The sequence below is a fragment of the Xiphophorus hellerii genome, chromosome 5 (genome assembly GCF_003331165.1).
Source record: "Xiphophorus hellerii strain 12219 chromosome 5, Xiphophorus_hellerii-4.1, whole genome shotgun sequence".
NCBI lineage: Eukaryota > Metazoa > Chordata > Actinopteri > Cyprinodontiformes > Poeciliidae > Xiphophorus > Xiphophorus hellerii.
Window position 1 is genome coordinate 3,622,929 of NC_045676.1, and position 13,009 is coordinate 3,635,937.

The 13,009-nt window shown below is 40.0% G+C and overlaps 1 protein-coding gene across 5 annotated transcripts in view; it reads right to left on the reverse strand.

The window, feature by feature from the left end:
• inpp4b (inositol polyphosphate-4-phosphatase type II B) overlaps positions 1-13,009 on the reverse strand; it is a 199,897-nt gene that overhangs the window by 76,434 nt on the left and 110,454 nt on the right. For all 5 annotated transcript variants that reach the window (XM_032563682.1, XM_032563683.1, XM_032563681.1 and 2 more), the window contains 2 exons: positions 12,266-12,335; positions 5,652-5,799 (listed from right to left, as the gene is read on the reverse strand). In XM_032563682.1, coding sequence (XP_032419573.1) covers positions 5,652-5,799; positions 12,266-12,335 — 218 coding nt within the window. The remainder of the gene's footprint in view (positions 1-5,651; positions 5,800-12,265; positions 12,336-13,009) is intronic.

Below are 13,009 nucleotides of genomic sequence, written 5' to 3' on the forward strand. Positions count from 1 at the left end.
CACTGATGTTTCTCCTCTGTACTTCCTGTAGCCGAGTTGCTGAGAGTTTCCAACAAAGAAAGGAAAAAAGTATGATTTTTAGAACTGATGATTTTGCTGCAGCATCTTCACTCCATGCCAAAGGTAAACTCAAACTTTGTGTAACTGGAAAAAGTTTAAATGTAATTCATGAATGCATGAGTTTGCTGGTAATAAACCAGCAAAAACATCAGATATTTTCTGAGTTGTTACACTTTGAAACAAAAATAAATGTAATCGAATATTGACTAATTTCTTCCATACTTAACATATGTTATTGATCTAAATTCCTCTGGGTTGTGGTTTTTGTGTTGTAAACCATTCTAACATATAAGCCCTAAAACAATACTTTACCAGAGGATTTACTTCCCCTGCTTCCCCAGACGGCTGAAAGTGGTATTTTATTTCAAGAAGAGCTATTGGCTGCAAACCTGGCATACACTAGATCAGTGATCCCCAACCTTTTTATTACCGCGGACCGGTCAAGACTTGGCAATTCTGCTACAGGGGACAAGGGGAGAAACCATCAGATAATGCTTCTGCATGTTGGTGTACCCACTAAAGCCTTTTTTTTTGTTTGTTTTTTTTGCCCCGATTTTCTCTTTACGACAATCTTACAACGTCCTGCAGTGTGTGGTGTGTTACTTGGTGGTGTGTTGAATATGCCCGATCTAAAATCAGGCATATTCAACATTGTCTTGGCCAGATTATTGCAGCCTGTGGGTTTTCCCTGACTGGGAGCGAGAACGCAGCCTGTTGAATGTGACAGGTAGCCAATCAGAAAGCGCGGTGACGTAAGAATGGAGGGGAATCCCAAACAGTTGACATGGCAACTGAGAGTCCCGTGGACATCAGAGGTGATATGTGGAAATGTTTATTACTATGTGTAAAGGTCATTTTTATATATGTGGTTATGTTTATTCAGTTAAAAATGTTAACTACAAAAAAACATAACTCACCTCCAAATCAGTGCAGCATATAGAGCGGCTGCTCCCACCGTCTTTTCTTTTTGTTACGTCTTTTATCGCTTAAAATGAGTCCACAAACTATCACTGCTTCTTCTACATAGTCATCCGTGTTTGATTATTCCACGTATGGTATGTTGGGGGTTTTACTAGATTTTCTTCAGGAATCGAATGTTCAGGAGTGGAATCGGTTCTTGTGTGGTGTGCTGCTCCTGCCATGTCGCTGGACACACGAACCGATCGAACCTGTTGGACTTTTATCGGCTCTGTGGTCACAGAGGTTTGGAAAATCGGCCGACAATCCTTAAATTGTGCCGTGTGAACCAGACCTAAAACTCACAAGCTCTACTCCTCTTGTCTCGACCACTGCCCTAATGCTCTCTGACTCTGGTCGCTATGGTAAAGTTTACATATCCCTTTAAAATAAGACACAGATGCGCCACAAAAACGAACATTTTAATTTCGTGAAAATTTTAACTCAGGATAACGACTAATGAGAGCCCTGAGCTTGTTTCTCTGCAACGAGACGGTCCCATCTGAGAGTGATGAGAGACCGCATGTCATGCAGAGCTTGGAATGTGGGAATCACCTACCGGGATAAATCCATCCTCCTGTCTCTTCTCTGGGCCTTTTCCCTTCGCAAAGAAGCTTTCCAAAGAATCTGATCTGTTTCTAACTCATTTTGTTGCTTGTGGGCTCAATGTTGGCGCGCAAGACGTGACCAAGAGAATCCGGTTAAAGGATTTTCAAAATAAAAGGTAATTCAGACTCAAATAATACATAAAACAGAAATATTTAATTACTTCTTGCGCGGCCCAGTACCAATCGGTCCACGGACCGGTACCGGTCCGCGGCCCGGGGATTGGGGACCACTGCATTAGATGGTCAGTTGAGGGATGATGATGGATATTTCAGCTCAAAACTGTGAATAAAGGCCACAAGCATCACAAAGAAAAATAAACTAACCAGAAAATTGAACACTGGTGAACCAAGGACGGATCATGGGTGACCAAGGTCCCTGCTGATGATGTTAATTCTGGTTCTGATTAAAAGGTCTCTGGATACACAGCATGAGCCCGTCCTCACTCCTGTTTACCATCGACAAAAGGACTGTGAGGATCAGAACCGGAGCACAGAGCAAAGGGTTAGCCCATCAGCGAAGCTTTTCAAGCCTAAAATAGCATCTCAATGTTAAACGTGTTGCAGCGGTGCAGACGTCCCCAACGCTAATGTTAGCGTACACAGTCCACATTTCTGAAGAAGTTCCATGAATGACCACGAGTTTCTGAAACTCCTGAAAGCTGAATGCGCATAACAGCATTTTGAACCAGTCTGAATGTTAAATAACTCTGTTTTTGGGCTCATGTTCATTCATTCAATAATTTAGCAGCAAAAAGGATTTCTGAGTTGCTTGTTTTGCTTTTTTATGGTTTTTGATTAAAATGCGAATCCACTAATACTAAACATTATCTTCAAAGATATTGTCAATAACATGTTGTGAAAATTAAGTAAATTTCTTTGGTTTTTCAAAAATCACTGGAGTCAAATATTTTCATGTTCCTCCTGATTAACATTAAATATCTTCAAAACTAAACGTTTTTCTTCAGCCTCTTCTGGATTTACCAACAAACCGTCAGAACCTCACACACAGAGGCCGAGAGGAAACAAATGTAAAGATCCCTCACTTCAACCCTGAACATGCTAATTGACATCAGATGGAGAGGAATGATCTCTTCCCCTGTTAATGACAAAACAGGCAGCTGTTAATAGATGAGGGTTAATCTACTGTACACCCACACACTTCAACGCAGCACGTATCCATTATCTTCACTCACACAGACAAAAACATGCGCACAGAGAGTCAAAGCAGCAGGATAAAGACAACGTCTAAGTTCACACCCTCAGATTGGAACACAAGTTTAAGACATCAAAGTCAACAAACAGAAGAAGGAAAATCGAGATTATCTGGGAAAGTGACGATGCCACCCACCATCTGAAGCACAAACTGAATGATTAAAAACCCTGCACTGGCACCGCTGTGAACTCTGACAGAATGGAGGCTAAATGGAGAGGCACTGAGGAGAAAAAAAGACAACGTTAAAAGAGGATTACAGGAGCCGTGCCTAAACAACCAAGCTGGGGATGAAGCTAACACGCTTATAAATAAGCAAAGATCTTATAGGAAAGATTCCAACGTGCTTCCAGTTGCTTCACACAGATACTACACATAGGTTTCATAATTGTCAGCTATATGCCTTAAGTGATGCATTTTCATAGCAGATCAGTGTGGTCATGGCTGAGAGGCTGTTTGTTTGTGTTGGAGGGAGTGACTTTTCCTGCAAATGTGTCCTTGAGCATGTGAGTAAACCTTTCACAATGATTACAGCTCAAAACCTCCTCCTGCCAAACTCCACTGGATCCCTGCGTCTCCTGTACCGACTGCTTGCATTAGAGCATAAAGAATTAATGTAAAAGATGTGTCTGTGTGTATACGTTCTCCGCTGTGTTATGTGGGGAAACAGGTTGCCAGGGACAACAGGCCCCGGTTGCAGAACGATCCGTCTCGACAAACACCGCTGAAGCCTCGGGGAAGTGGATCTTTGATGTGCTCTGTAACGCACACTTGGAGGCTTGTGAAGAGTGATCCGTTTGTCATTCAAACATAATTCTGACTCAGTTTAGCTGGACTGAAAATGCGTTAAGCATGCATGGACTTGTCCTGAGCATTCAGCCCGGCTGTTGGTTGAGAGTTAAAACCCACAACCTAAAGGCAGGGAAGACGTTTCCCCATCAGGAGGCTGCTGCAGGTGCCGTGCCTGGGAATTAGTTTGGTGATCAGATGCTGCAGTCAAAGAGGAACCAAGATATGAAGATAACAGCGGCACAGCGCTGTCATTCTCCATTCTGACCTACATTTGTCCCTTTTGCACTAATCTTCTCTCTTTATGTTTAAACCGATGAATTCTAATAAGTTCTGAGCACAGGTTTAGACATGAACTTATTTTTCGCAGGTTTTTATACAGACTCCTGCTGCAGAAAAAAATGCTATTTTATGAGTCGCATAAATGAAACAAGTCGAAAGCATCAAATAATCTTAGCTTATGTTTTAAAATCTGAATAAGACAATTGTTCAGAGTAGGTAAAGAGCAGCTCCTACAACAACATAAATCCAACATTTACTGGGAAGTGCTTAAAAAAAGAACAACTTCCTATATTTTAGGAACAAGAAGGTTAGCCATGATCAAAACATGAATATTTGACCTCTTCAACTTCCCATTTTGCATCTTTCAGAGATCATTATATGTGCTAGACCAGGGGTCTGCAACCTTTACAACCCAAAACGCCTTTTTTCCCTCTCAGTTCAACTAAACCTCGTTTAGAGCTGCCAGTATTACCAGAACTCTTAAGAAAAGACCATTTTTAATAAGCATCTAAAATAGAAAATATGTTGTCATTTTTAAAGGGCCAGTATTTTATTTTTAGTTTTAAGCATTAACATAAAAAAATACATATAAAGTTTTTATATGCTGTTTAACAGCATATACCAAATGGCAACATTTGTTGAATTTTCAGTTCACTTTCACACTGCACTGTGTCAAACAATCCAAACTCTTTGATCAACCTGTCCACCTCCTCGCCTGTGGTGGGCCAAGAACCACCAAAAAAATGACATAAAAACCTCAGAAGAAGACACTGAGCACAACTTCTGTCTTTACAAAAATGTACACAAAAATGGAGTAGCATTAGCTATCAGCTGTGGTAGGTTTTCTCTTTTGTCTCTGGCAAAACACCACAAGCAATTTCTCCCACTAGCTCTATGCTCTCATGTTTGTTTAGGTTGCATTTACCCAGAAAACCCTCCAATATAGTCCACTTCCTTGGAGTGCTCAGCATTCATACATGCATCTGAACTGCACTAGAGTTCACTTTGAAACCAAAGTTTGTAGGCGGACCAGAGTTTGCTTTTTTGGTCGTTTGAGTTTGATTTTGGATTCACATCTCTCCAAACAAACCAGACTTTAGTTAGACTACAGTTTAACTGATGTGGACTGATGTGAATGCATCCATAGTTGCACCCATGCGGGAAGACTTGTGAGCTGATTGTTAATCAAATGACACACCACACCATGCATTTTTGCCTTTGGTCCAGCAGCCTGCTGGCCTCATTGATCACCTGTCAATGCTACACCTTGTTAAGGTGTCTTACCCATTCAGGCGTTTGTCGCAACCCAACCTGGCAGCAAAGCTGACTTTGACTTCACTTTCGCGGCTCAATCTTTACAGAAATCACATAAAAAGGCCAGAACGTTTCCAATTTTCAGCTGCAAGTGTTTTCTAAAAGTGGCTATTGTGGTTCATTGGTTTCTCCGGTTCCTGAGCTAGATCACTCCCCATGACTTCTATGATTCCCCGCCTTGCAGTGGACTCTGCTGAAGATCTTTTATTGACTCCATCTGGCTGCCTCTTTGTTGTGCAATTGAGGCAAACTGTAAAGATTTGGCTCCATTCCACTTATATGTCCAGCAAAAATATAGGCTGCAAGTTATAAAAATAGCTTTAAATATTGTTCAAAATGAAAGGAATAGAAGAGGATTCCTCAGACGAACAAACAGGTTTAACAGGAGATTTTGCTGTGACATTTAAAGGCTCAACAATCGGTCGGCATACCTGCTCCTGTCCTCCTGGATGTAGAGCGACAGCAGCTGTTTGGGGATGGTGAACGACAGAGTGCACTCCTCCATTTGTTCCCGCACCAGCATCCACTTGCTGTCCACTGTCTGAAATCTGTACACCTTGCATACTGGGTTCCTGAACACTGTGAAGGAGCAGAGAGCAAATGAATAGAGATGCATCTGACACAGCACAAAATAAAACACATTCTTGCCAATGGAAATCCTTGGGATAATCCTTCGAAAATTTAGCAAAGTCGAATAGGAAATCTAAACCAACAACGGCAGCTGCCACCCTCAAGGACACAGCAGAGCGGGAAGACATCAGAAGTCTTTAAAAGTCACAGGAGGTATGAAGCACAAATTAAATTCTATAATCAATAGCTGTGTCTGCCAAAGATAAGACATTTCTCATCTTCCGAGCTCCACTTCCTCTCTCTCTTCTTCAATGTCAGCACAGAAAATACACAACCCTCGTGTTGTTAATCTTTGCCCCCGAATCTCCTCTGTTTCCATTTTAATTGCTTATTTATTGTATGAAACCAAGTCACAAGCTGTACAATCATTTTGAAGTTTTGGATGCTAACCCCGCCACCTGATTCACATTCTGCACCATCTTCCTCCTTTCTGCAGAGTTTCTAATAGCAGCAATCGAGGGGCTGAAAACGAAAAACAGCCCTAATGCTCTTATCTGCATGCTTGCAGCAGAAGGCGAGAAAGCTGTCAGCCTTAAACAGTGTTTACTGCTCCTTCTTCCTTTATCTGAAAAAAAAAAGTTGCTCAATAAGACGGAGCCGGAGCACCCGAGGTGAAACGTTGACAACTTTGTGTCACGATGGTCAAACATGCGTGGCAGGAAGATGTTTTTGCTTTCATTTAAAACTGGGATCCATACTTCTGGAGCAAATGACAACACAGAAAATGGTGCCATACACAACAAACTCCTCATTCAGAAAATTGACAAAGTTCGACTCAAAACTGTGATTTATTTCCACAGCTGTGTGTCATGCAGCGCCTGTCCCATTAATCCTGCTACCTCTGCGTGATGTGCTGTTGAGTGTTAAAGTGGCTCTCGCTCCTGCTGTATAGTTGTTTCTAAGAATGCCTGTAAAAACATTTCTAAAGGTGCTAAACTTTTACAGCGCACCTTCTAAATTGTCGTCAGCTAAATGGGTTAACTTTATTCACGCTCTCTGTGCCAATAGATCCAAGGAGATGCATCACAGTGTGAGTTCATTGAAAATTTTCATGGGGGTGGCCAGGCTCGAACCGTTGCTAACTCAGGGGAGGATAACAGCTTTAAATCTATCCAAACTATAAAATGATCCTCTCATTGAGACTTGGTCATCAATCAATCAATCAATCAAATTTTATTTGTATAGCACATTTCAGCAGCAAGGCATTTCAAAGTGCTTTACATCATAACAAACACAGAATCACAATGCAATATAGAATCAATCATTAAGTCAAGTTACATCAATAAATTTGTAATTGATTACATTTCAAATACAATTCTAAACAGGTGGGTTTTCAGTTGAGATTTAAAAGAAGTCAGTGTTTCAGCTGTTTTACAGTTTTCTGGAAGTTTGTTCCAAATTCGTGGTGCATAGATGCTGAAAGCTGCTTCTCCTCGTTTGGTTCTGGTTCTGGGGATGCAGAGCAGACCAGAACCGGAAGACCTGAGAGGTCTGGAAGGTTGATACAATAAAAGCAGATCTTTAATGTATTGTGGTGCTAAGCCGTTCAGTGATTTATAAACTAACAACAGTATTTTAAAGTCTATTCTTTGAGCTACAGGGAGCCAGTGTAGGGACTTTAGAACTGGTGTTATGTGCTCTATCTTCCTGGTTTTAGTGAGAACGCGAGCAGCAGCATTCTGGATCAGCTGCAGCTGTTTGATTAATTTGTTGGACAGACCTGTGAAGACGCTGTTGCAATAATCAATACGACTGAAGATGAACGCATGGACGAGTTTCTCTAGATCTGGCTGAGACATTAGTCCTTTAATCCTGGAAATGTTCTTCAGGTGATAGAAGGCCGACTTTGTAACTGTCTTTATGTGGCTCTGGAGGTTCAGGTCAGAGTCCATCACTACTCCCAGGTTTCGGGCCTGATCGCTAGTTTTCAGTTGTAATAACTGAAGCTGTGCATTGACTCTAGATCGTTCCTCTTTAGGTCCAAAAATAATAACTTCAGTTTTGTTTCTGTTCAGCTGGAGAAAGTTTTGGCACATCCACACATTTATCTGTTCTAAGCATCTGTTCAGTGATTGGATGGGCTCTGAGTCACCTGGTGACATCGTAATGTAGAGCTGTGTGTCATCTGCATAGTTATGGTAGCTAATATTATTTCCTGTTATAACCTGAGCTAGTGGGAGCATATAAATATTGAATAAAAGGGGTCCTAGGATTGAACCTTGGGGTACCCCACATGTGACCTTTGACCTCTTTGATGAAAAGTTTTCAATTGAAACAAAGAAATCCCTGTTCTTTATGTAGGATTCAAACCAGAGGTCATAGCAGGATATGACACAAAGAAAGAGTCATGATCCGATGGTGGTTGGACTTTAGTCTTATCTTTGTTTCCTGTTTTGATCTCTTCCTGTTTATTAACTTAGATGTGGTCTTCAGTCCTCTCTGTGTTTTTCTTATCAGTTTATCATTATTTGAGTATTAGATCTAGGTTTCTTAGATTAGCGTTCCTTTCTGTTTACTGTTCCTGTTAGTTTCAGCTTTTTTTCCCTTTAATTCCTGGTTTCCCAGAGTCTCAGCTTTGTTCATTTTTCTCTCTTCCTCAGCCTGCTAGTTTGCCTATCTTTCCATCTTTTTCACATCTCCTAATCTCACTTTGGTTGCTATCTTCACCCAGATCCCTCTACTTAATTGGTCCCTCTGGTTTTTATGCCACTCTTTTCTATTCCTCAGTGTATTCAAAGGTGACCCATTATGCATCCTTGTACAGGTTAGGATAGGTCTATAGGCAACACAAATATGTTCATGACATTTTTACACAATGTCATTCTTAGATAATGAGATCTTAGTCTGTCTAAGTTGCTGGAAGCTGCACCCCCCAACTCACCGTTTACACACACACATGAAAATGGCTGCAAACAGATGCACAATTATACAACCATACATCTTTTAAAAGCAGAAGTGGAGCCTCCTGCACAACCAGCAAGAACAGGCTGGGCTTTGCTGAGGTTGCTAGGTAATGGGCAGTGCTTGCTGGCATTACATTTCAGAGGTTTTTGAAAGGGCTCATTTTCAAGACACCAAGGACCATTAATTTATTGCCAAGAACTGACTGTGTGTTAAGAATTACTGGTTTGTAGTGTTTTTCTGCCGGTTCCTCTCTCAGATTTTCCCTGAGTTTTGTTATATTGTTGCTTCCGTTATCTCTACCTGCCAAAAGTTTTCCTATTTAGCATTCTAATATGCACTTAATGTTCAAACATGTTCAAACATGTATAACTTTTCATTTCACATCACAATTATGAACTACTTTGTGCTGGTCTGTCGCATGAAATCCCAGTAAAATACACAGACATTTGTGGCTGTACCGTGACAGAAGGTGAAAAATATTTTACCCACTGCATGAGCCCAATAGATGAATCCAATTAAAAGTCAGACTTTTATCAGAAGGTTAGGAGGACACAAAAACTAGACGGTCTAGAGAATGTTGGTGTTATGAAAACCTGCACACACTTTAATTAGACGGCAGATTTTTTCACAGCAGCTGGTGACACAAACTGTTGCTTTAAAATACAAACAATCTTATGTCAGGTCAACCAATTCTAAGCAACTTTGATCCTCTTTTTAGGAAGCCAGCCGCTCATTCTGGGAGTGTTTCTGGAGATAGACAAGCTTGTTTCTCTCTCATAATCAGGCAAGACCTGCTCTAAAGTTTACAAAGTGCAGAACTGGGAAGATGTGGGTGAGAAGTGAAACTTTGCTAGTGACAGAGAAACCTATTCAGACAGAATGTGTGTATGTGTGCCTATGGTTTCTTATATAGACAGGGATGTAATGTAGTATATTCTATGGAAAATGTAAAGCATAAACAAAGAAACAAAGGGTTTTATTCCTTACTGCAGCGTTAGAAATCACTGACTGCTATCGTTGATTCAGGAATGAAAGGACAGCAAAGGGTTTTTATAAAGTGAAATTCAGATCAATTTTCAACCTGGAGAACACATCTTTACGAAGATCCTCAAATTAAAGAAATTCTCCAAAGAAAGTCAAGAATAAAGTTCTTAAGAGCTGTTCCACTTCCAAAAATAGATTCCTGTCATCTTTACATCTCTTTTATGTTATATGATTATCTACACTGCTTTGCTGAAGTGTTAACAGGCCTTGATCTTTTCAGATGTTGGCAGATAACATCAGTGAAATGCATATATATTTTTTAGATATCCAAGCATAACAGTGCAGACATATTCAACTGTTTGTCCTTTTCATTGCAATTTCACAAATTCATCAGTTGCATTGTATGGAGAGAATCAACTTTGAAGTTTGACTAAAAATTCCCTGATTGATTAAGACCTCCTATAAAATTCAGATTTGTGGAGAATGTGACTAATTATTGTCCTGTTGATCTCTGCACCTTTTGAAGTGTTATGACCATCTTAACTGTTTCTCTCTTGTGTGGCATGTCTGTTTAGGTGTTTTAGCAGGTTTGCAGAAGTTCCTGATTCATTTTGTTTCTGATTGATGAACAGTAGCTGTCCCCTGAGATGTTCAATGCTTAAGATATTTTATAAAATTTCTTTCAACCTGATTTGCTTGTTTAAATGCACTTCCTCATAAAGTGAACCATGTTACAGGGAGGAGAAAACACAAACTGGGGAGATGGAAAAACACAAATCTAACAGAAATAAAGAATAATTTAACAAAGAATGAACTAATGCAGTAAAAATCCGAGACATAAATAAAGAAATAAGGAAAGACTGATCAAAATATAAGCAAAAAAAACTAAGAATGAGAAAAAACTACCAACAGTAGCTAAAAATTTTTAAAGAAAACCGAAAACAACCCAAAAACCTGACCAAAGGTTTGAATGTATATGTATGCGTGAATTAGCATTCTTTACATAACTTAACCTCTGCTGTACACCAAAATCACAATTGATTTTCATATAACTACAAATAAACTGTAAGCAGTGTTATTATTATTTGTATTTTTAAGGCTCTGTCTGAATGTAATGATAGATTTATAATCAAAAAGACTGTTTTGATTTTCACTTATGAGTACCAGAAAATATCTTAACGTGTGAAATAAAAAGGCATAAAAATGCTCTACAAAACAATAATTACAGGGTAAATCGACCATAGAAAGGCTTATTATTTTTTCCTGTGCTGCTGAAGATGAAATTAATGAGGATTATAGTTAAGTCTAGCCTCAAATTGACCCCTGAAAAAGCTCATAATTATATTTAAATGAGATTTATTGTGGGCATGAGGATTATGGAAAGTCAACAGGATGACAAAACGCACAGGGTGAGGAAGGGGAATGGAGAGAAAGCAAAGAAAACTTTAAACCAGAGGAGCGATAGCTGCTGACTTCCACTATCTTCAGAGAAGCGGATTAACCTCTGAACCCAGCCCCCCCACCTGCCCCTTTCCCCGTCCCACTAATCTGAGCACCAATCAGACGCCTCCGTTTCCCTTCCAGACACCTCTTAAGAAAATGACTCCCTGCGCCGCGCCGTGCCGCGCAGAGGCCTGTTTCCTCACTGCTCTCTGCAGGCTCATTTGGAAAGCCAATAAAAGTGGAAGAGAAAATTGCATTACGTAGTCTGGTGGCATCTGCAGGGAAGGTATTGTTTCTGACAGGCTGCAGATGTGCACCTGCAAAAATTGCTGCCATTCACTAGTTATTCACAGCAGAAAATATAAGTGACAATGACACCATTACAACAGGAGCCGGGCTGCTGGGGAACTGAGAGAAGTGATACAAATCTGCATAAAAGACAGAGAATGATGCTGGAAGGAAAATATTTTCCGCGAAGTCTTCTTTAAACAACAACTGTGACGTTTTAGCACAGCAGGATCTGTAACCTTTTCAAGTTCTCTCCTTTTCTTGCGACACTGTCTTTAATTTTCTCTCCACACTTCTTGTTTTCGTCAGAGTCGGATCCAACTTTCTGTGCAGCCGGAGAATTATTCTCACGCAGCTGGATTCCTGTCGTTTCATCGTTCAGGGAGAACCAAGGGGTTCATTTGCTGACTGCATGCAGGAACCAAGACTTCTTAGATCAAAACAGTGAAATCTAAAGTTTTTGTTCAAACAGGAGACTCTTCAAATCGTCTTCATTCAAAGTTTGCTCAAAGGATCAATTTTGTGGTTATTAGATGGAGAACATCAAGGGAATTTTACCAAAGATGTTTTGGGATTTTAACTACTGCAAAGATTAAGTGGATCAGAATAAAGTACAGACAAATTACAGTAGTTTAACCTTTTCTTCCAGGCGAGCTTAAACGGCTTTGAGTTGAGAACCATAATTGCGGAGAAGACTTTGTGAAATTTTACGGAAGTAGGAGGAAAAAAGACATTATAGTCCTGAAAAACAGAAAGGAATAGTTGAGTTACAGGTGATGATTGTTGGAAAACGTACCTGGCCCAGTTAGAGCGTAATCTTCTCCGTCGATGCAGGACTGGTCCGCAGGCTCACACACCAAAGGACACTGACGATGAAAGAAACACAAATATACATCAAAGTGTTTCTTCGTCTTATAAACACAAACAGGTTTTGATTATTACCATGACAGGAACACTTAACCTCACAGTTACTAGGACTTTAAGTTCAGCAAACGCAATAAGTCAGGAGAAATATGACAAAGTATGAAAAGTATTCATACCCCTTAAGTGTCCGTACATGAATATGAAGTGGAAGGAAACTTATACATGGCATTGATAATATTCTTACAAAAGAAAACATTTAGAAGTGTGGTGTGCATTGCTCTTTAACCGCCTGAATTAATTTATTTAAACATATTTTGGAATCCATCTTCTCTGAAATTCAAGCCTCAAACCTTTCTGACCATTTCTCTACCAGCTTCTACATTTAGAGGATCAAACTTCTGTCCATTCTCCTTTGCAAAACACCTCAAGCTTAGTCAGACCGAACATCCCAAGCTGATTTTAAATTTGGACTTTGACTAGGCCGTTCGAACACATGAATCTGATCTGATTCTTTCTGTTGCGTTTTATAGTGTTTGCGTTGGAGGAATTTAATCAACTTAAATCGAATTTCACTAAAACAAACAAAAATCAGGGAAAAAGTGAACATTAGTAATTAAAGCTTTTAAAGACACGCATCACATAAAACACAACACGATAAATGGCTGCTGATGTACTG